At 45.6% G+C, this 24,608-nt stretch overlaps 1 protein-coding gene across 2 annotated transcripts in view; it reads right to left on the reverse strand.

The window, feature by feature from the left end:
• Positions 1–24,151, reverse strand: part of vtd (RAD21 cohesin complex component verthandi) — a 35,970-nt gene extending 11,819 nt beyond the window's left edge. The window contains exons 1-9 of one of the 2 annotated variants that reach the window (XM_084601601.1): positions 23,963–24,151; positions 15,601–16,029; positions 13,850–13,956; positions 12,668–13,000; positions 11,346–11,522; positions 6,426–6,767; positions 5,373–5,747; positions 2,963–3,435; positions 1,374–1,532 (exon numbers count right to left, since the gene is read on the reverse strand). In XM_084601601.1, the coding sequence (XP_084457727.1) occupies positions 1,374–1,532; positions 2,963–3,435; positions 5,373–5,747; positions 6,426–6,767; positions 11,346–11,522; positions 12,668–13,000; positions 13,850–13,956; positions 15,601–15,974 (2,340 nt within the window). In that variant the 5' untranslated portion in view covers positions 15,975–16,029; positions 23,963–24,151. Of the gene's footprint in view, positions 1–1,373; positions 1,533–2,962; positions 3,436–5,372; positions 5,748–6,425; positions 6,768–11,345; positions 11,523–12,667; positions 13,004–13,849; positions 13,957–15,600; positions 16,030–23,962 lie in introns of both variants that reach the window. The other variant, XM_084601600.1, reaches the window with a different exon arrangement.
• Between the last annotated feature and the right edge of the window lie 457 nt (positions 24,152–24,608).

Genomic DNA, 24,608 nt, shown 5'->3' on the forward strand with positions numbered 1-24,608 from the left:
ACAGCGCCAGCTCTGCAGTGCTGCCGTCATGCATAGTCGTCAGTCACTGCGGTCACCATTCAGGTGATGTATGTTGTGCTGTTTACATCGCCGTGTCAACTACCAGACATTAATGCTAGGCATTATCCGGGCACTCAAGCACCTGTATCGGTCACGCGTGCTTAGTCGCTTGGTTTTAGCGCGTGGACAGCGGCAAAACCTACAGCGTCGACTTGTCTGCACTCAGCATGCTTTCCGATTTTTCGATGCATGGAAAGCGGTGACCGAGGAGACACTGCGGAATTGCTTCCGTCACGCTGGTTTCGCGATCAGAGTGAACAGCCGTCGTCATCCGATGATAGCGCCAGTGAATCCCATCAGCCGTCTTCATCTGCTGACCTCATCGAGCACTTGCGCGCTGCAGGAGCCATTCCCATGGAAGCGACGCTGGAGCAGTTTGCTAACCCTGACAGCGAGCTATGCGCTGAACCCACCGGCAACAAAATTGTTCGCCGGGTGCTTGAAAGTGATGACTGGGCCTCCGATAGTGAGGAGCCAGAGACTGTGCTGCCAACTAGTGAACTAACCCGAGTTCTAATGGTGCTTTCAGCTGTGTACCGTGAGAATGTCACCCTTGCAGACGTGCAAGCCGACTTACAGCAACGTAGCGGCCCGCAGGGGCATATTGACCACTTTTTCAAGCCGCTCGCTAAATAAAGTGACTTTTTTTGTGTGAATTCCGTTTTTTCGGACTGCCTGATTTTTCGGACGCTCTCGCGACCCCTTGAGGGTCCGAAAAATCGGTCGGCGACTTATTTACTTAACCACATATCTATGTTCCGCGCCTCACAAAGACTGGCGAGGTGTTTTCCAACATCTTGCATGCGCACAAAGGAAGTGCACTAGTATCTACATGTTTGCTTGGGGGACCATCGAAGACGACAAGGCACTGTCTATCCGCTGCAGCCGGGCTGCGCTGCGTTGACTGCTGCCAAGGACAGCAAGATGACAGACTGACCAGAATATATCGCGCCGCGCCAGCTCCCTACACAATGACGACGACACCTCACTGACACAAGCAACTCCTATATTTCTTCAAAACCAGCACGTATCCAAAAGCTCAAGTTCTGCCAGGAATGTCGGCACACACTGGCACCAACCTCTCATCTTGTGAGTGTTTTTCCTGCTTCCACAATTTGTCAGTGGAACACGCTCAAACCTATGCACAGTCACCCAAATCACAACATGCAAATGAAGCCCAGCCCCTCCATGGTGCCCGAGTGGTTAGAGGACTCAACTGCTGACCCTGAGCACGTAGATTCGCACACAGCGTACAGCAGTGCTGCCACAGCTTAAGGAAGCGAAATGCTTTACCATCAAGCTGCTGTGATTACCTGTGGCGTTGGAGGGGGCATCAACTGCGGTGTCGGAGGTGGTCCCATCTGGGGCGTTGGGGGCATCATGGCCGCAGGGGGTGACTGTGGGGCTGGCACAGGTGTGGCCGGGTGCACAGGGTACTCAGACTGCAGCTGGTCCGGCTGAAGTGTTGGAAACTGCAGAGAGCAGTAGATTGTGAGTCACTGCCCTCACAAGCAAAGAATGTGGGCACGAAATCTCCAATCATCGTGACCAGTGTGCAGCGAATGGTTAGGTAATCTGAAGGCCTGATTACTTTGCCGCTCCCTCTGTCCAAATTTCTTTGCATCCCCGTAAAATAATAAAGACATGTTTTGTCATCTGCGATTGGAAAGCACTAGCCAGTCAGGCCGTTTTGGACGCTGCTTAGCGAGTCACTTTTTTCGGGGGAGATGGCGTCAGGCTGTTCTAACGCTTTCGCATACGTATTTTGCGTTTATCTACATGCTACTTCCAGTATACTGAAAGTGCGTGCTCAACACGCGCAGTATCACCAACTCATGTGCGTCACTGCCCTGCCTCATCACTTGTAGTGTGACTCTCTCTTCATCCATGGCGCAACGCTTTTTCTAACGCCAAACGGCTGGAGCAGCAGCTTTGCTCATTGTTTGATGTCTGCGGCATCTGCTCCAATTATCACCTGCCATGGCGGCTGGCATACTTGAGGCACTGCTTGAAGTGTTTGTGCCACTTATTGTTGGGAAGGCGAATACAAATATTTTGTTATTTCGTGGCACCTTCTCTGCGCTAGTAAGAGGTGTGGCCTGTAACACTGACGATCTGCCATAGCAGCAGCAATATTAAGTGCTGTACGGCTGCTGCTTTCAGTTTTATGTGTCTAAGAGTTTTAGAGCAACAGCTGTGCAACACCAGACACAAATGACCTTCAAGTGCAACAAGGCAAGGTCAAAAGGGACTGAAACTGCCTATCGACAAGCCTCACTCACCCTGCCCGAACTTGGAAAAGTGAAAGGTCAAATCTGCTTCAGACACCGAGTTTTTTGCGAGAATATAAGCAGTAGTGCTGCAGCACTAAAAATCACGGAAAGAAAAAGCGATGTGACCTTAACCTAATAAGTGTCCAGAAAAGTAAGACAAATACTGCACGTTTCTTTCTCTCAAAACCAACTTACAAAAGAAAAAACTAGGAGGACACTTAAGCTTCGCCATAAGAGTTGATGTGACAGCGTTCGTTTGTTTGCTTCAACTTTTATATCTATGACGGATTACAATGCAATGATGATTCAGCACCTTTAGTATGCTAAACTAGGGCGCAATGACCAATCTCATCTTTTTTTTTGTTATAATAGTCTACAACACGATGACTCACCATTTTCGACTTGTTGGTGAAATATAAACAAAATCACGGAACAAAAAAAGAGGTGTTCAAAGTGCAACCGCATCTACTCTCAAAACGATGCTTTATCATCCCCTAATCCAAACCGCCATACCCAGTACAACCTTGCAGAACCATGCACGGCCTCAGAGCCCAGATGGCCAAACTTTAAAGCAGCTTTCCAGCTATTAGAACGAGTGAAGGAGGTCAGCTCTGTGCACCCAAACTCACCAATGCTGCTGCTGCTGCTGCGGCAGACTGGTGATGGTGCCCCTGGAGGTGTGGATGGTGCTCTTCCTCCAAATGAGGTGGGGGAGGGGGCAGCTGCTGCTGGTGCACGGGTGTCATGGGGTGGCCCATCATGGAGACCATCTGCTGCTGCTGCTGCATCTGGTAGGCTGCCGCATAGTCTGGCACTGGTGTATGTGGCGGCTGAGCATACGTGTAGTCAGCTGGCGTGGGCCAGCCGTCCTGCAGGGGTGTCTGCGGTAGTGGCTGCTGATACTCGGGAGGCGGTGGAGGCACCATGCCTGACGCCACCATGGGGCCGCCATAGGGATCCTGGGGAGCACCACTCATGTGGGCCCCATGCGGGAAGTCCGGTGCACCAAGGTCGTAGTGAGAAGGCTGCTGCTGCTGCTGTTCGCTGCCATTATGGGGACCCAAGAGGTCATCTTCCAGGCGTCGCCGCTTGGTATGGTGCCCTAAAGATGCGGGGGAAGACAAACCTTCCAGCTTGTAATCTTGCTCATACGCACAAAAAAAGAAAGCTGCGTTCCTTGCATCTTAATTGCCCACCCTTCAACAGTAAAAACAAGGGAACTGAGCCTTATTTTGTGGGTTATTTCAGTGGATAACAAACAACAAAAAGGGGAGTAGATAACATAGACATGGCATGCAAAAGGAATCTATAGTGAGGCAGATATGTCTTGCACGTGCGCCTCTACCATGGTGTCGGCCACTTTCCAGTACTCTTAGTAGAAACAGAAGTGTCGAGCACTCCAAAACGAAAAAACCTGGGACACACGAGTGCTGCTTTTAACCTCTTTGGGCAATAAGGCAGGCCATGAGGGCATACAGGATCACTGCAATCGGCTGCTTAGTAGTCTGCTGGTGCGCTATAAGCTTCTCTCATTACAATTCACCAAGCCCTAACTGCCTTGTTAGTCAACTGTTGAACAGGAACTTGGCATGACTGAGAGTGCTGCCTCCTATTACGTGCCTGTGACATTTTCTAGTGATACACACTTGTGCAAATGGCAGTCCTTCAGTTCAAAGCGAGAAATAGTTTTCTCCTGCTTCAAATGGTTTATGCACATTAATGAGACAATGCTGAAGTGACATACAAGGCTCTGCGCACTTGCTGAAACTGCAACTACCTATGTTTTGCAAATATGGCCATCCAAAATTTATGCAGTGAATCTACACACGAAGACTACCTATTTGTGTGTTTTGACGTAGTTTCGGCTGAGCCACACAGGTTACACCTCCTGTGCCAATGCTTGATTCTTCCATTACAGTTGATTACATTGAACTCTGAGGGGGATCGCAAAATAGTGCACTGTATTTATAATTTAATATATAAAACATGCCAACTTTAGGCTCTCTGTAACCCAGAAGTGTGAATATGGTGCACACATGCTAGCGGCGCAGTTCCTGCAGCAATGTGCAGCCCACTGGCATACCGGCAGCCCACAGAGCGCTGCGGGCGCGGCGACCCATGAAGCAGGCACGCCAAGCATCATTTTTCACATCATATCAAAAAGGACAGCACACTGTGTACACGTATGCCGCTTCATGGGTGTCGCTGACTTCACACATCAAATGTACAACCATGAAAAATCAGTTTGTTGCGACAATGCCCTCTCATATCTATCTTTCGAAAAAAAAGAATGAACCTTCAGACATAAAAACTTCCCCAAAGTACTGCTGCCATCAATTTTAGTCCGAAAAATCAAACTTTGAGACTCCACAGGGTTCGAAATATCAATCGTGAAAATGTACACGTTCCTACGGGCAATGTGACATTTACTAGATGAATTCTGAAACATTGCAAAAGTCCAAAAATTCTGCAAGCTACTGTATACATTCGGCTCGAAAATCATATTAGCTGAGCACTCCCAGCCCCATGAGCCAATATTGTTCACACCGTAGCCTGCATTGAAGTTAGCAGGTGGCACAATGCAAGGTTGTTGCAGCATCACTGCGATGATGGTAAAGCTTGGTTCGGTTTGGTTCATGGGGTTTAACATTCCGAAGAAACTCGGGCTACGAAAGATGCCGTAGTGGAAGACTCCGGAAATTTCTATCACTTGGGGTTCTCTAACATGCCCTAGACACCTTGCTTTCCGCCTCCATCGAAAAGTGGCCGCCAAGGCCGGGAATCGATCCCCTGTGCTTGAGTACAGCAGTCGAGCACCCTAAACACTGCACTGCCGCGCTGAGGGGTAAAGCTTTGCGCTTGAATTTCTTTGCTGCTTGCTCACAATGCACATGCATTCTAGGACATTATTTGATGTCTCTGACGGAACTTTGCTGGTTCTTTGTTCTCCATGCACGAAATTATTTTCCACCACAACAAGTTAGGGGCCTTAAGTATGGCTGTCACCCGTCCATGCCAGCAGAGAGAGCTTGTCCTCACCCAGGGTGTTCTCCTGTATCTGCGGCGGCTCCTCGTGCTGCGGCTGCTCCACATCCTGCTGCTCTTCGTCGAGCTGCTGCAGCAAGGGCTCCTCACCGGCGGCAAGCTCATTCTCAACAGCCCGCGTGGTCAGGTGGCGCTGGTAGAGACGCGACAGGGCCCGCGACAAGATTGGTCGACCCGGAAGTGCAAACAGCTTCTCCACACCACCCGTCTCCTTCCAATGCATGAGGCGCTTGGTGGGCGGCGCCAGGTCTAGCGTGGTCACAATGTCACTAGTGTCCGATAGCTGCGCCTTCATCTCCTCGCCCGAAATGTTTTTCACCTCGTCCACGATGAGCTTGCGCTTGCGCTTGGCACGAGCCTTCTCCATCCCTGCATTGAGAGAGGCAACGTCACACGTTCAGTTGTCACCCTCAGCACATGGACTAAAAACAAAGGACATAGCAATGGCTGTCTGTCACCAAGCACCATGTTCATGTGCCTTCCTCAGAGTTCGCAATGCAAAACAGGTAGACTTAGTAGAGAAAGAATATGAACCCTGTTCCCTCTTCCTCCCTGTTCAAGACTCCAAGATACCATCAGATACACAACCTTGACAATGTTGTTGTTTGTTTTTTCAAAAGGAGCAAACCTTCCTTACAGTATCTGTAAGAAGCAATTAGCTAACTGATACAAATTGCTACTGCAAGTGATTCTCGCAATTTTCATACAGCCCATTTCCATTGTGTAGCTTTTCATTCCCATTTTCATTTCATGTCAATGAGTAATTACACCCTTATTACAATCTACTCCACCTTGGAAGATTCCCCTAAGCATTCGATCAAAGCATGTACTGTATCTTCGGATGCTATCTATTGACTGAAGTGTCATCAATGCTGTGCATGCTCAGTTAAAAGATATGCATTCTAACACTGCTACCACTTTGCACAATCAGGGCCGGCGATACAATGATGCTAAAGCTTCCGAACTCGACACAGCCTAAAATTTGAGGCGTCGTGCATCGCCCTGAACCACCACATTTTGCGTTCGCCCCAGCTCAAAACAGCTCACCTTGGATAACCGTAGTGTCCAGGGGAGCCAGAGCAAAGCTCTCATCTTCATTGTTGAGCAACGTCGTCTGGTCTGTAGGGCCGGCATCCGTGGCACCCATCTGAGTTGCATCCACAGAGGGCGGCCGTGGCGGTGGGGGCATAGCTGCTTGCTCCTGCTGCTGCTGCTGCTGCTGGTCTATCAAACCGCCATCAGCTGCAGACGGCATTGCCGAGGTGGACGGACCTCCGATGCCAGCAGCAGCAGATGTAGTAGCACCTTCGTCAAGGTCACGGGCGTCACCCACTGAGCTCCCAGGGCTGGAAGGTCCCGACGGGGCACCCATTGACGGAGGACCCATGTCTGCAACAAAAAAAAAAAGCCCATGTGAGGCTCACAAATCTTGTTTGCTTGTATTTGCACTGCACTGTTCACATAATAGATACTTTATTTGTGACAGAACAAATAGTATGCCTAACAAGTAGATAAATACAGTGATGCACCAAACAAGGCAAAACGTAAGGAGTAGCTGTATGCAAACAGTAAACGTTTAAAATATGAAAGGAATAAAAATATGAAATATATTGTCGTCAAGTACTGAATCATATACACAGGCAAATGTTGCTGTCCTTATTTCTTACAAAATAGTGTACAGCCTACGCAAATGAAATGAACAAAACTTAACAGACCCAGTACCGTACTTAAAAATCCTACCATGCACAGAAACGCTATGATTTGACAACATAATGGTACGCAAACTGTAATGCAATCATGCTAAATGAGTAACATAACGGAACACATAAATCGACACATAAATGGCAATTAGAAATAACATGAATTAATATATGTCAAGCGATAGGATAAAATGCGGAACTATGTGAAACTCGAATAATAAAATGCCCCCCCCCCCCCCCCCCCCCCTTTAAAAATGCAAAAGAAAAGCCAAAGCCAGTGACGAGCAGTGTTTAGCGAGTTTTTTTATACTGTTTAGCGGGCAAAAATTCTATACTGTTGGGGGCAAAAATTTCAGCAGTTTTCGAGTCTTGTTGAATTTGTTTTTGATAGTTGTCGGTGGTTATATAATATTCATTTGAAATAGTTTAATTTTCTAAAACTATACTCGTAAAATTATGCTACTGACTTTTTTAAAAATTTTTTTTTCCCTCTCTTCATTGGAAAGCTCCATCCCCAAATTGATAAATACCCGGCTGTGGAGCTGAGAAACATGGCAGAACCATTTAAAGCTTAACGTTTCCAAATTTTAGTCTCATTTTCTCGCCAATAGTCTGCATCTGCAAACGCTGACGTCATGGACACAACATACAGTTAGTACAGTACCTTTATGCAACTCTATGAACATGACTGGCGCACCCCTTATGCTGAGTGCAGAAGGTGTCAGTAAACAAGATACACAGACTGAGAATACAATTGAGATTGATAGAGAGTAAACAACAATTGAGAATACCAAGATAACTTAAAATAGAATGAACTGAACTGAATAGAATAACTGAACTAAACAAACACGGTGACGTCTACCACAGATGCCAAAAACAGTTATTGCCTATAGCAGCACTGCCATTATGGCGGCGTCTTTGCCTGCGTAGTTTTCTGTTTTGACACATATTAAAAAATAAAAGTAAGCTGCCTTGAACAGAAAAAGTAGACTGCCTTAAGTTGGTATGAGCACAATACCTGCTTGTATGATGCTGATGTATGATGTATGATGCCTGCATGATGATGATGATCAAACATAGTACATTCACTTCAGACACTCAAAAGAGATGACACGTTAGCAGCAATGAAAGGACGCAGTATCGCACCACCAGCTGCCTTTCCTGAATTTCCTGATCAATTTAAAAATAAATTCCTGATTAAACTGCACATTCTTTCCTCGATACTGCCCACCATGTGGCAAGACCTACCGGAATATGCCAACAGCGTCCCTTTATATAAGGTTGGGAATATCAGAGCACGCATATAATGCCTTCAATTGATTTGTGCAATTTTTAATGCAGCCATCGAGTGTGCTACTGCAGAGTATACATTCCACCCAACTGGGGCTTGTGAAGTATGTGCAGAAGAGTGGCTGCAGGAGCCAGGCAGCGCAAACCATTGACCCAATATTCGTATCATGTTAGCAATGTACGGCCCAACATAGGACCAGTGAATTGCCAACCAAGTGCCAATATTGGGCTGATGATGTGTGCCGCCTGTAAGATGTTCCCAACAAAAATCCCTTCTTCGAGTTAGCTGAGTTTGCCCTCTATGCTGCCCTGGCTGAATGCAGGGAGTCCAGGGACCGGATGCATATTCAGTCAAGTGAACATTATCAAATGTAATGGCCAGGTTTGGACAGCGAGATTGAAAATCTGTCGCGTTCCTGCATGCCATGTGCACAAGCACAACCAATGCCACCTCGCAAGGCTCCAATCAGTTTGCCAAAAACGGGAACCAAGTGGTCACGGCTTCACATCGATTACGCCGGGCCACTTGACGGACGTATGTTGCTGATAGTCGTCGACTCGCACACAAAGATCGAGGCACTCCCTGTCCAGTCGTCGACCACTGAAGTCACAATCACGTGGCTTCGCGAATTATTTGCTCGTTTTGGCTTGCCGCACACAGTCGCCTCAATTTTCGAGCCAGCAGTTTTCCAAATTCATCCCCGACAACAACATTACACACCTATGTAGCGCACCGTATCATCCAAAGTTCAATGGCCTTGCAGTGCACGCTGTTCGTACCATAAAAGACTGCCTTTCCAAGCTGTTGGCTCTGAGCGACCTTGAGACAAAACTAGTGCGGGTGTTACTCAGGTACAGACGTACCCCTTTCCATGCGGAAAGTCACCCTCTGAAATGCTGCTTGGTTACCAAGTTCGTTCACGGTCAGACGCATGTCTGCCGTCAACATCTCAGAGTTTTATACAGCTTGCCAGGTTCCAGTGCGGGGATCCAGTGTGGGTGCACAACTCTGCCCAGGAGAGGAGGTGCTGTCCTTGAGACAAAACTAGTGCAGGTGTTACTCAGCTACAGACGTACCACCTTGCCATGCGGAAAGTCACCCTCTGAAATGCTGCTTGGTTACCAAGTTCATTCACGATTAGATGCATGTCTGCCGTCAACATCTCAGAGTTTTACACAGCTTGCCAGGTTCCAGTGCGGGGATCCAGTGTGGGTGCACAACTTTGCCCAGGAGAGGAGGTGTTGTCCAGGTGTCATCAAAGGCATCGAGGGCTCTCGGCTGGTGACGGTTGGCACTCCAGATGGCCCAACCAGACGTTATTTCGACCAAACTCGCCATCAGGCGTCTTTGTCACTTAGAGAACTAGAGACTGAAGTGCACGACTCTGCTCCGTCCAGCCCAGGCAACACAGATCGTCAGGCCTCATCGCATGGTGAACAACGCATCCCGGAGTCTTCAGGCCCCAACGACGCAGTTCAAGTGCCTATGGCATCGCCGCCTGATGAGCAAGCTACAAGTGTCTCTCCTCCACAGGTATTGCGGAGGTCTACATGACAACGTAGGCCAGTGCTAAGACTGCAGCTTTAAAGAAAAGAGGAGAACGACATGACATGGTGTATGACACGTGTCCAAGGTGATTGGTTTGTTTGTGTGACGTCATCAGGCCAGCTGCCTACATATAGTTCTGTGTCTGCGAAAATAAACTCCGTTCTGCGTTCACCACCGAACAAACTCTGTCACTCTGTCTGCCGCTACAACAGTTTGCTCTCCCAGTGGCCCCACATCTCGGCCCTCACTCAGGAAGCCTTTCCAAAATTCCACCAGTGAGCATTCTTACATACCACGGGGAAACAAACAAGATGCCAGAGCTGGTAGTTAAAGCATTAGGATGGAGACAGGGCGAGGGTGTAGGCACTAAGTACTAACAACTTACATATGGACCAAACACAAAACACCGCCCTTTAGCATTGTGATTATTCTAAGCAGGTGGTCGGCCATCTTGTTCACATCAGTGCGACATACAAAAAAGCCCACTTGCAAAACTTTCAAGCCCAGCGTACGAATGTAAAAACCAACAAAAACTAAGAAGGTGCCTTTGTACAGTTTTGCTGATACTCAACTAAATCCACAGATAATTTGTGCAGATACTATGGCAGTTTTTGTGATGGTTCGATTTATGAAAACACAGCATTCAATCACGGCCAAATATGTATCTGAGAATATTCAATACCTTTCAAATATCAATTTCTCGAACTGAACATGAACCAAATAACAGCCACATTTGACTCGCATTCAAAATTCTAACACGTGCACACCCATAGAAAAACGAGACACTGGGGTTCCGAGACGCTGAAATGTGCACCAAAATCTCAGCAGTAGCTCTCTTAATAAATACACTTCACTTCCTGCAAAATCATGTGGTTTCAGCTTGGAACTAGCATGCATGCTTACCACTCCTGTAGACACTCTGCAGTAGAATGCCTCAACCACAGATCCAGCACACTGAACTGGGACTGGCCAGAGCTTATACAAGTGTGGTAGAGACCACACACGAGTACAACAGGCAGCAAAGCCTTTCAAACCATGGCCCACATATTTACGTCTACATGTGCCTCAACGTAAGGCACTTCAGTCGAGTCCACCTAACACGCTTTCTCTAACAAGCTACCTTTCTGCAACTTGCAGCAGTAACATATTCGTTGGCGAGGTATCTGTTGTTCACATGCTGCAGTGCACAGCAGCAACACATGGCTCACAAAGTGCAGTTGAGAGTCCAAAAAAAAAGGAGGCTCACGAGCAAGTGGCTCCCATTCCAAGTGGAACAGTTCAAGTGGAACAGTTTGTTTTGTCTCTGCAGCCTCACGTCAGACTGACAGGCCAGCTGTGTTGTGAGCCCTACACATGCACAGTAGAGATGAAAGCAGCAGAACACTGCTAACAATGTGCGATGCACACTGAGGCCAACTGCACACTCACCATACATGTCGTCGTCATCACTCTCTTCGGCAGGCCGTGTGTCAGGACCAGGTGGTGCTGGTCCCGGGGCCCCCAGGGGTCCATCTCGATCCGAACCACTAGCATCCAATGGCACATGACCCAAAGGTGCGTCGTCGAAAAGCCCTGCTGGCTCAAACAGACCACTCGGTTCACCCTCTGCACAGGAGAAAACAGGCACTCCTTCATATAAGAATGAACAGGTAGACTGGGAGAGCAAGAGGAATGACAGAATAGTTCAGAAGTTAATGCATGAAGTTCAGCCATGTCTGGTCACTTAACCAATTGAATGTGCCTTGAAAATCAATATGCAGAAGACTAAGGTAATGTTCAACAGCCTCGGGAAGGAACAGCAGTTTACATTAGGTAGCGAAATACTGGAAGTAGTAGGCGAATATGTCTACATAGGACAGGTAGTAACCGCAGACCCGGACCACGAAAAGGAAATAACAAGAAGAATACGATTGGGATGGAGCGCATTTGGCAAGCACTCGCAGATTATGACTAGCAGCTTACCGGTATCGCTCAAGAGGAAAGTATACAACAGTTGCATCTTGCCTGTACTCACCTATGGGGCTGAAACGTGGAGGCTAACCAAGAGAGTTCTACTTAAGTTGAGGACAACCCAGAGGGCTATGGAACGAAAAATGGTAGGGGTAACATTAAGAGATAGAAAGCGTGCAGAGTGGGTCAGAGAAATAACTCAAGTTACCGACATTCTAGTAGAAATTAAGAAGAAGAAATGGACATGGGCAGGACATGTAGTGCAAAGAGAGGATAACCGATGGTCGCTGAGGGTAACAAACTGGATTCCAAGGGAAGGAAAGCGTAGCAGGGGGCGGCAGAAAGTTAGGTGGGCGGATGAGGTTAAGAAGTTCGCAGGGGTCAAGTGGATGCAGCTAGCACAGAACCGGGTTAAGTGGAGAAATATGGGAGAGGCCTTCGCCCTGCAGTGGGTATAATCAGGCTGATGATGATGATGATGATGATACCTCCCAAGAAATCAGCTTATTTTTCAAGTTACCAAGACTAGTGGAATGAATAAGAAAGGCTAGGCAAAATGTGCAATAATGCAAACAAATTGGCTGTTAAACACTTCTATGTCAATGTTTTCTAAAACTCTCCTTTGCCAGGATGTTCAGGTTGGCGTTCTGCCCAATGTAAGGACGGAAAGAAAAGAGGAATACTACTATGCATGATGACAAACTACCAATTCCCACAACAGTAAAGAATGATGGTAAAACGCTGTGAGCTTCATGACAAAGTGCTCCATTATGAAGAGGTACAACTTCCAACGCACTCACCAAGCAGCGCACCTTCCCTAGCTCCGTCTTCTGCTCCAGCTTCCGTTGGAGCAGGAGCGGCTGCCACAGTTCCGAAGGGGTCTGCAGCGTCGTCCTCTCGGGAGTTTCTTGCCGCCTCGATGGAGTCACCAGGTACCGCCAGGGCTCCCAGAGCAGAGTTGTCGGCCACTGCTGACGAAGAAGCGCCTGCCTCGTCGGCGCCAGCCGCCCCTCCCCGGGGGACCTCAGAGGGGCGCCCCAGCATGGACCCGCCCAGCAGCAAACTGGCCTGGTCAAATGCCTCGTCTATGTTGGTCGCCTCACGGGCCATCTCGGGGTCATCAAAGCCCATGTCTCCTGTGAGAAAGCGCAGCACACTTAGGCATTACACAGCATATCGCCGGCCCCACATTATATGCAGCAGGACTTTTATGGCAAAGTGCTTTATTCCACTTAGATAGATGGCTTTATTGATGGGAAAGGCAGAGAGGTTGGCCAGAATGATTAAAAAAGTTGCTTAAGTTACTAGAATGGCCAAGTGCTTTAAAATGCAAGTGGCAATGCTTCATTAAAGTAGCCACACAGCAGATTTACTAAGTGCATCTTTTTCCACAGAGAATAAAGTGCTATAACGCCCTACAGCAAGCCGCCACCACATAATAAAAATAATAATCAGCACCGTGGATAAACATAAATAGTAAGGTCTCAAATTTATAGCTCTGAATACAAGTTTGAAATGTCAAGATGCATCAGACTTTTTTTTTTCCCTATCTCTGCTGACCGTTGGTAACCTAATATTTTCAGTGATATTCGTGCTCATGAATTCAACCCAGCCTATGCTTTGCACCGATTTCAATGCAAAATCCACATGCAACGACATTATGCCACAGGCTTCTCTGTTGACTACTAAAACTAGGAAGCTGTTATCAAGACAGTTCGTCTTTAAAGTTTCCCTGACCATGAACTTGCGTTTTTAGCACCACATGCATGTTCATGATAAGAAAAATTCAAGTAAGCTGCAGCAAGCTTTAAAAGCCACCAGTTGTTGCATGTGGATCTTGCGCTTAGTTTATAGCAGATGCACGAAAATGAAGACGGCCTCACTACTTATCAAGAGAAAGCCACGCCATTCGACCCCGGTCTCTTCAGCCACAAAAACTGCATGCATGCACGCACTCCCCACGTCACAGAGGATGTACTCACCAAAGCCGTCGTCGTTCATGAGACTTAGTGAACCATAGTCCTCCTTGAGGGTGATGTCTTCCGCGCGGCTCTGGTTCAACGTCACTGCCGCTTCCATGTCAATGTTGCTGTGCAAGAGAGAGGTCATGATAAGCTTACCAGTCAGGATCGCTTCTCTAGTTCTCTGGGTATTCAGCTCTTTGGATCAAGAAAACACTTTCAGCGCCACGAACGAAGTCAGTACAGGCTTTGTTACTGGTCTTAACAGAGTCCTCGTCTGACCATATCCACCAATATCTCTCACAGTATCCCTTATTCAAAGCCAGATCTACCATCGCACTTGTAAACGCTGTATGCACCCACAGCACGAAAGTGTGACACACACAATATGCGAATTTAAAAATTAAGTTTTGTTCATATTGCAACTAGACCACGGTACTCCGCTGAATAACCAAACAAAAATGTCAAGCAAAAGGCCAAAAAATACCACTGTCTGTAGTCGTTAGAACATCTGTTTTCACCCACTGCATACAGATGAATGGCCCAAAATGTTCCCAGCAACAAGGGTGCAAAAAAAAAAATGAGCAATTCCATTCCCTTGCAGGTAACAAAACCAGATGTTTTAGGGAAGCCTATAATAAACATTCAAACAGATTTTTTTAAAGTAGAATGATCACTTTTGCTACATAGTAAGGACAGTACTCGCAGACATCAGGGCAAAGTCTGCTTAACTAAATTAATGTTTTAATGATTACAGATAGGCACTTGCTAGCAACAAAGAATTTGCAGCGGTCTATTAGTATGTAATAGCCCAAATCAGTCCTTAGAATGGTATGAGCAGCACGACTGCCCTAGATACAATTTTCAAACTGCATATGAAATTGACAAAATTCCTTGGGCCACAACATAAGGTAATCATTATTTTAAAGTTTTAAAAACAGATATAATTATTACTAACGGCTGGGTGCAAGTCTGTCATCAAAGCTAAGTGCCTATAAATAATAATTACAAGACAGGCATTAGAATTTAGTTAACCAAACCCTGTTACGATCCCTGATGGGATTGACAGTATCGAATAAATAAATAAATAAATTAGTTAAAATGATTTACCTTTCCAATGACGTCCACTTGCTAGTTTTACTGAACAGCAAAAGCCATTTTTTAACCAAGGCTGTTTTAACATTATCAGTGGCAAGCTTCCTTGCAACACTTGGTAGGCTACTGGGCAGACCACCTAAGTTCTTTAATCACAAGCTCAGATCTCCAGCTGATAACCCAGCTATTCCCCATTAGTGGCACTCATAAGAGAGCAGAGATGTGTCTAAAATGAGCACTAGAATCAACCATACACAAATACCTAAACATCCAACGAGTAGGCACTCCTTTCACTTTGACATCGTCTTGCGACGTTAGTCCAGTCCATTTCCTCACAGAACTTTATACTGGCGCAAAGCACCTGTAACCACCGTGTAACCCAGCCCTTCTATTGGTGCCAAAATCTCTAAAGACATATATCATTTAAAAAAAGGAACTCTGAAGTTCCTCAACAGCTCTGAAGAGTCGCTTATTTCCATGCTTAATAACAGCAGCTCGTGTAACTCTCAACATCGAACCAGACAACCAGCATCCAGATTATGAAATATGGGGCCTATGATAGCCCATGAAAAGGGACTAAGAAGCACTTGCAAAAGTGACAGAAGGCAGCATAAAGGTGCCGAAAATCCGTCATTTACGATTTAGTGCTTCAAACGTATAAGCAGCACATAGCTCACCTGAGGTCGGGCATGGCGGTCTCAAAGTCATGGAACACCTCAGGCAACGTGATGGTGCTGAGAGCAGCCTGCCTGCCTTCCTCAGGCAGGTCGACTGCTCCCGGCCGGAAGGCCATCTTGATCTTGATGAATGCTTCATTGCAGTCGGCCAGCAGGTACTTAGCCTTGCGAGAGTAGATGCGCACGATCCCCAGCAGCAAGTGTCCCGAGGTACGAAGCGCCATCTTCACCTTTGGCTGCAAGATGCCCTCGACACTGCTTTCAATGTTGGTCTCAAAGACATGCGCCTTGGTCAGCTTCTTATCCCAATGGGCCGCTAGCCAGATGCGTGCCAGCGGGCCCTTTTTGGCCAGCACAAAGTGTGCATAGAACATGGCCGCAGCCTCCGGTCAGGGGGACCGACGCCCCCCTCCACTCACGAGTCCACTCCTGCAAGGTAGAGTTTCACATCAGAAGTAGTTGGTAGCTGCATAAACATCCAAGACTGGCCTTTCTTGCCAGGAGCAGGAGCAATATTAAGCAAGATTGTCTTCTGCGGTGGCAACCTAACCCACTGCAGCTTCGAGCCATCCACATAGTAGAAGTGTTTGAACTACGCTGCAGGCACACCAGCATAAGCGCAAGAGAAGCTAAAAGGGCTCAAATGAACTTGACTGCTCCTTTGCTTAGCTGCATCTACACATGTGCTATAACCTCCCAGATAACTTCTTGTGACTATGTAGCCAAAGCACACCAGCTCGTTGCACAGCAGAATGAAGACCCCTCATAAATTTCACAAATCATCCTTTGGAATATTATACCATTACAGAAATATTTACATTATTATTCCATCAAGATTGTACTACATACAATACAAGCCAGTATTATGTTAGTGTAGTGCATTTTAAAATCGATACACTATGTCGTGCAAACAGGGTGGCTGAACTATGTCAGGAATTTCGCAAAGCGGCTGGTTCTGTTCTGGCTACTCTTGCTGCGGCAGTACAAATAGTGTAAGATATTCATTAACGTTCAGTTCGGCCTTCAGTAATGTAAATAAACACATTTCTATGTTGTTGCCAGCTTAAAAATCATCATTTCGAGTAAAGGTGGAACTGAAACAGAGACCGTAACTGAGGCCAGATATGCCAGAACTACTGGTGCGGCAAAACTATGACAAAAACTCCACCTCCGTAGCCTTGGCAGCAAAAAAGTTGCCTGCGAATATAGACTGCATCTGTTCAAGTTATTGTCTTCTATTGCATTCCTCTTTTGGGTACCCAAATGCCTTTGCTTTGCACTAAGCAATGTAATATCTGCAATGCCACATAATGTAATCTAGTGGAGACAACTACAACCTAGCTGGTAAACAAATGTGGCTACCCCCTTTCACCATCACACTCTATGCTTTCTGCAAGCCTGAGCAACAAGTCTTGCATAACATCCTATCCAAAAGTACTACCTTCCTGCCCAAAGTAAAGGTATTTACCACATGTCTGAAAGTGCGCTTAGACGTCACATACTGCTTCACTTGGGAGAATTTACTACACAACATCGTTGCCATCAGCACCAGCTGCAGAAGCCAGGTTAGACTATGATCAAAACTCGATTTAACGAAAACATCCCGATTCCCTCTCAGACGCTCATATGGCCCAATGCTTTGAGTAACTCGAAATAACGAAACTAATTTCGCTATCCGTCCCGATTTAACGAACTTTTTGATCAAAACTGAAGGTGAAAAAGTATTTTTGGTCTATTGTGCACAAAATGCTCAAGCATGTATTGACGGCAAGCCAACGGTAACATCGCGCAGCATCTACCTCCGGCTTTTGCCAAACTGCGCAGTGCGAAGCACGAGTTATATAGATTTTAATTCACGAGATTTCTCGAGCGGTACAAAGCCGGCCCGATGTAGGCAGCAGTACCGCATGCCAACACCGGGACAAATTATGGTTGCCCTTAATCTGCTACGACAGTTTGCCGTAACACGAGGGAAGAATGCACGAAAAAGCTGTACAGATGTTGCTTACAAGCCGCAAGCAAGCAAAGATCAGCGACATCTTTGCTAGGAAAGAAATTTAATCCCCTGGGACCCTTCTTGCTGAGGTAAAAGTTTTGTTGCTATATTTCACACGCACTGTCGGTGGTTGCTCGGGCCGCAATTTCACTGTAGCAACACAGCATAGTAGACAAGTTGGTATTGCATTTAAAGATGATGTAACAGTACAGCTTCTTCGGGCTTTTGTTTAAGTTGGCTGTAACGTCCTTTCAAAACATGATTTCATTTTCAGCGCATTTACGCTTCGCAAATATGATGCCACAGTACTTCCTTGATGCTGCGACACCATATAATAATCGACTGTATCGGATTAAGTGACCGAGAAATGCCTCCCTCGACTTAACGAAGTTCCCGATTTAACGAAATATTTCGCGGCTCGCCTCAACTTCATTAAACCGAGTTTTAACTTTATAGGAGAGGAAAGAAACCCAGTAATGCAACCAGTAGCTACCCCGCCCATTGAAATTTACAAACCTCTTCTCGCGATTTTACTCACTGCCAATTGTCATGCTGTATTGCTAGAAAAACATTAAAGTTTCTTCAGAACACTGTTCAGTATTGTTCTTTCTATTAGGCTTCATCTTTACTAAATCCCATAACGAGAGCTATTTACCGAAAGATTAGAGAATAGGGAAAGTGGTTCTGACTTTTAAATCTGGCTACTCACACAAGCCGTCGACTACCGTCCCATTTTCTTGACTTCAATACCATGCAAATCACTTGATGATGATCACCAACCTTGTTAACTTTGTCGAATCTAACCAGTTTTTCATTCCTCCCGGCATGGGTTCCACAAATTATACTCTTGCAAGACATGCATATTTGGATTCCGGGTTTGTTACCAGATTGTGCGTTCTTAGATTTCTCCAAGGCATTCGATAAGATTAATCATCAACTTCTCATTCTAAAACTCAGTTGCCTTAACATTGATCCTTAACTAGATAATTGTATTTCTCTCTAACCGCTCCCAGTTCGTTACTGCCAACGAGACTGACTCCCCTCATGTACCCGTCCACTCAGGAGTGCTCCACTACTTTTTCTTATCTACATTAATGACTTAGCCAACTTAGCCAAATGACTCAGTCTAGCTGCATCTGTCTCTTTGCCGACGACTGTATTACCATAAAATAACTAATGCTTCTGATGTGACGTTACTTTGGACTGACTTAATATAGCTTCTTGGTGCTCTATCTGGCAAATGGAGCTGAATGCTGCAAAATGCAAAACAATACAAATTTCCTGCAACCAATCATCCTGTCTCAATTACTCTATTAATCATTTTCCACTTGACTCTATTTCAGCCTATGTATCCCGGTGCACATATTACGAATAACCTTCACTTTACTGAAAAAACAATCGTTTATTACATATGTCCAAACCAATCTTGAGTACACTTCTGCCATATGGGAACCCAGCCTTGTATCATTAAATAATACCCTGGAGAGTGTACAAAACTGCTCAGCCCGCTTTATCGTCAACAATTATCAGCCCACTGAACTCACTGCTTCTCGCTGTCCATTGTAAGATTTCCTGTATTTGCCTCTTTCGAAAGATTTATCATCATAACGAGTCACGACCAGCTAAAATCGAGCCTGATCACACACTTCTACACATGTCGACCATCGCTACAAAGTTGCATAGCTTATAAAAACACGACATGTACAGTCTTTGTCAAAAGTTTAGAGCCCAGGGAGTCTACTTTTGTGGCTACTATGTGGCTCGTAATGCAATCCCAGGTTTCTAAACTTGCTGAAGGCAAGAAGATTTTTCGTCCTACCCTCTCCAATGGCTAGAACTTCCACGACTGTTAAAGAAGTCATAATATACGGCTTAAAAGCAAACCCTCTGGGCTCTAAACTTTTGACAAAGGCTGTACATTCATTCCTACCAAGCACATGCCATAATTGGAACCACCTACGTGCTGATCTGGTCGCTATCACCAACATCTACCGCTTTCCCATTTCACTTAATAGCACACTGATTTTTTTTTATATTGCTTGCATTTACCGCTTATTCCGTTATGTATGCACCAATATTCATTTTTATATGCATGGTACAGAAGCAGCCGACCTTAAGCTCAATGAACTGTTCCAGTCAGTATGACTGGTGTTTTGAAACGTACATGTGTGTTTCAAATAAGTGTCGTTTTTGGTTTGGTTTATGGAGTTTAACGTCAAAAAGCGACTCAGGCTGTGAGAGATGCCGTAGTGGAGGACTCCAGAAACTTCGACCACCTGGTGATTTTTTTACATGCACTGACATCGCACAGCACATGGATGGCACTCCGTTTCATCTCCATCGAAACGGAGGCAAAGTGCAGTTTTTGTTATTACTGCTGCTCCTGTGGTTGCCTCCAATACCTTCCTACAATCAAAATGCGCTGTATCTCTTGTACTCCTGCACCTCCCCTATATAATGCTTGTAATATAAGCCCTGGGGGTAAAATAAATAAACTATGTTTTGTTTCTCCACTCTATGTAGTTACCCTAAAAGATCAAAATTAAATTCTGCCATGATCAGTTTACAATCATGGCCTGTGCACACCCAGAGGTCCTTAACACCCTTGCAAATTCTTAGCACCTTAGCACAGGCCTGATTACCATCAAACAAGAGGCTGAATGAGCACTTAAAAAAAAAAAAAGAAAAATGCCTAAATTTTGGATACTTCTCTCAAAATCATGTCTGCATTGACCAAACCTCTTGCTACTTACACACAGATTTGAATTTGCCCTTGCTAGCAGGGATAGTCAAAGAACACAAAAAAAAATAATAATATATATATATATTGTCCCACCTTTCCAGCCACTGCTCTACATTCTAGCAGCCAACATCTACACACCAAAGCATAAAGATGTGTGCTAAACCGAATCCAGAACAGCAGCTTCACTAGCATGCATTGCTACATTAAGTAAACGTAGCTAAACAAGCACACCGAAACCTCACCTGCTACACCAGATTGACTTAATTTACATCGTAATGAAAAAAAAAAAGAAAAAACACATTTTGTTAGCAATGTATACTTTTGCTAACAATATAGCCAGAGCACACAACCCCAGATTCTATTAAAAAAAAAAAAAAAAAAATAGAAACTGTCTAACCACAAAAGTAAGCATGACATAATAGAATGCAATTTTTCAATGGGAGGCTGCTTATCTACCTAATTTCATATCTTCCATCTTCCTTCCACCAACATAAATGTTCTATTAGTAGCAACAGCAAAGCAAAATAAGATTGGTGCAAAGTATTTTTATCACTTTTAATAGAATTAAAATGTGTGATATGGTTACTCCTCCTAGGAAACTTCCTCTAGTCCTGCAGCAAAGGTTACACGAAAAAAGGAAGGGAACAGGTCTTTGTCCTTGTACAAAAGGGAATGGCTCATTCACAGTTTGGTTTAGAGGTGCAGAGAGGGAGTACGACCAAGTTTTGAGCATTTTTTTCCCAGTCACAAACTAATTTATCTGATAACCAGCAGCCACCAATGTTCATATTTTTCTATATGCCTGGTAGTGCATTTCATAACACGAAAACTTATGCCATTGTGAGGAACCCACGGTAAGCAGTACTCAAGGCTGCTCGCAGTAACATGTGCCGAAATGCTACCACCACAGGTATATGAAGCCACTAAACTGCAGTCTGTGAAGATCATTAGTAGTTGAAAAGGACATGTAAATACAATTCCAATTATCAAATGTCACTGCAGGCAAGTGTATATATATATATATATATATATATATATATATATATATATAAAACAAAAAGAACTGTGCAACTGTAAAATATCCCCAGTTTGCTTCCCCCAAATGGCACCACCAACAAAGAATCATAGACGGACACCTCTAATTTTTGTGTATATGCAGGAGATCTTCTTTCTTCATGAATTAACTATCCCTCAAAGCATGAAGACGATAGGCGAGCACGAAGGAAGGCGTAGCTATTTTCCGTAATCAAACTATCTAAGGAATAACACAAAAAAAAAATTCATAACTTTTTATTGAATAAGCATTTATTAAAAAATAGCACAGGGGAAGGGGCAAGTTGTAGTCAGAGGAGTGTATAATGAAGCAATATCGTGCAACAAAATTTTTCAGCTTAATATAATGAAGTGCACAGTATACCAGCTGCTCCAGTTCCTTCCGCTAAAACATAGTCTTCAGTTGCTGCACTGAAATGCAGTGGGTTGACCAAAAACAGCATGGCATCCATTGCATGCATCAAGGTGAAAGCTAAGACAATGACTAGTACTAGTAAAAAGCTGCTAGGAAAATGCCAGATGATGAGCTTAGTGTGACACCTAAGTACTGTCCATGCATATGAATTTCAAATAAGTATTCTGCTGTTTTGCCTACTTACTTTGGACAATCACAATGTACCTCAAGGAAGAACAGCGCAATCTACACAGGGACAAGAAAGGAAGACGAGACAAACACAGCGCTGTGTCTCGTCTTCCTTCCTTGTCCCTGTGTAGCTTGCGCTGTTCTGCCTTGAGATGAACCAACCAGACCGCGATGTGTTACACTATGTATCAACCAGCTAAACGCTGCTCACTCCCTCAAGTGATGGTCAGACGAGAGGAGTTTGGAGCACTGGCTTTTCAGGAAGAATGCAGGTAGCCAGTCCAGCCATTATACAGAGCTACAAGGAACACACTCACTACAGCCTTTTTAATTAAAGCCTCCCAGAGGCATTACAACGAAAGGAATAAAAATGTTAACAAGCTTTCATAGTCTTGAACCTAGTACTTAAGATGTTAATGGGAGTTCAAAACAGGAACACTACGAAGTAAAATTCTGTTCAGTAACGCATTGAAGGAATGTCGTAACGCACAGGTAACTTGTAAATGCACCCCTCAATTTGTAAATGTGTGAACCTTATGCTCATTTTGTTGTAAATATTTATTGAGGACCTTATAAAATGAACCAATGGTTGTTCATAGAGCGACAGGCTTGCAGTCAAATGGGTGTGCCTATTACTGTCCGAAGAAATACACATGTTACAACTTCTGCAAACAACCCTTCTCTCTTTTAGTACACATAGGGCTAACGTAAAGTGCACTGGAGTTCTCAAATGCAGTCATTACCGCCCAAAAAGTCGAAAGTCGCTAAGATTACGGCAACAAAACTTAAATGACTTTATGAGCAAATAGCTGCCGAGGTGGAAATGCGTTCACGTTGTCTGAGTGGAAACATACAATGCCATTAGAGCGTAAAAACAGCAAATAGAATGAGCAATGTCTGCGCCTGGTTTCAAAAACAGGAACTTTGCTGCGCCTAGAAGGGCAAGCAACGTTTAGACTTCCAGAGAGTAGCCAATTAGTGAAAAGCACATTATTCCAAATTCTCTTTACGCACGTTACAACTGAATGAGGGGAAAAAAAAAAAAAAAAAAGGCTTCCTACAGGTCGTCACAAACCAGTTACCTCCAGCTTTCACAAGACCACAAACCTATGTTTTGTGCGCAGCTAACACCTTCACGAAGGCGACGAAGAGCACATGTATGCACTTCCAAATTACAACGCCTTCAATCAGGAAATGTAAACATCTGGCACCCAAAACGGGCGCGAATTTTTCCCGCCGACCGCTGACACCTTCGATTTCGCAGTACTCATATTGCCGAGTCCAACTCATGAGTCCGAGTCAGACGACACATCATGCTTCAATCAGGCGATACTGCTTTGACGATTTCCGATTACGCGCACCAAACGGATGGGATGCGAGCCGGCCGCCGGTTACACGGAAGCGCGAGCAGAAACGGATGAAGAAAAATATGCAGAAAAGAGCCGCCTACTGCGAAAGCGCCCCAGAAGCGGAGCCGCCAAGCTCCCTCCTGGCACCAAGAAGACAACCACAACAGCCGCCGTGCGCAAATTTGAGTTTTCGTCAACGTGAGACTACACCCGTTTAAGAACTTCAGATTTTCAACGAGCCATCGGCAAAAGCGCTGGCCACGCCAAGCGAGAGCGATAAATCCGCCATTGCGTGTAGGCCGGCGATGCTGTTGGGCCGCTTTCCGATCGTGTCGCCGACGCGCTTGGGTTAACAATAATCTCCGGAGAAGGACATGAGTAAAGCTTAAGACTTCGAGAAACGGTGGGGAACAAACACAGGCCAAACAGAATTCGCAGATCCAAGAGCGTTCGGCAACCATCTGTTTTTGTTTTCTTTACATGCACTGTCGGTCCCCAATATTGCCCAGCGGGAATAGGCGCTATCGCCGTAGTGCTTCCGTTTCACCCTAGATGTCATGAGGAGCGCGGCGGCTTGGCCGCTCGGGCGATGAGACCCAAAGAAATGAAGCGAATTGGAGGCGCCACGGCGCGCTCACCTTGATTAATCGCGTCTCTCGATGATCCCTAGTCGTTCCGGCGATCAAAGGTGGTCCAATACGACGGTATCGGGCGACGAATTCATCCGGAAAGCGGTCCTCGGCACCGCTATGAAAATCGGGCCGCGTACTTTTTCACATCCAAAATGGCGTCCTGGTGTTTTCCCGCCGATTCTGCCGTTTCAAAACAGACGATGCGCGCCGGAGCACCTACGCTCAAGAAAGTAGTTCTTGCCACTTCTAGAATTAATAGTGAGCTTCTTATTGGCTCCTTGAATTTTTTGTTGGCACGTACATATTAATTCAGATAAATTATTTTAGAAAATGTCAATTTTAGCCGGTTTAAACAAACTTTACATTCCCATACATTGAAATAACGCGAGGGTGTAGTGCAGGGGTCGGTTAGTAGAGGACGCTAAACGTCGAACAACGTCACATGACTTGTCACGTGAGCAACTGACGCGGCATCTCCGCTTTGTGTGTTTGCTTCCTTTCTGGGGCGTGGGGCGACGCTACGCAATAGGTTCTAGCAGCTGCGTTGGGAGCGTTGCGAAGCCTAGGCGGGTGGAAAATGCGGCGCCGACGACCTTTCGGCCGGCGGGAGCCAGTTTGCGATAGCGTCTGTCCTTCGCGCTGTTGCTTCAAC

This window comes from Amblyomma maculatum, chromosome 4, assembly GCF_055883805.1.
Source record: "Amblyomma maculatum isolate TAMU_Amacu chromosome 4, ASM5588380v1, whole genome shotgun sequence".
Taxonomy (NCBI): Eukaryota; Metazoa; Arthropoda; class Arachnida; order Ixodida; family Ixodidae; genus Amblyomma; species Amblyomma maculatum.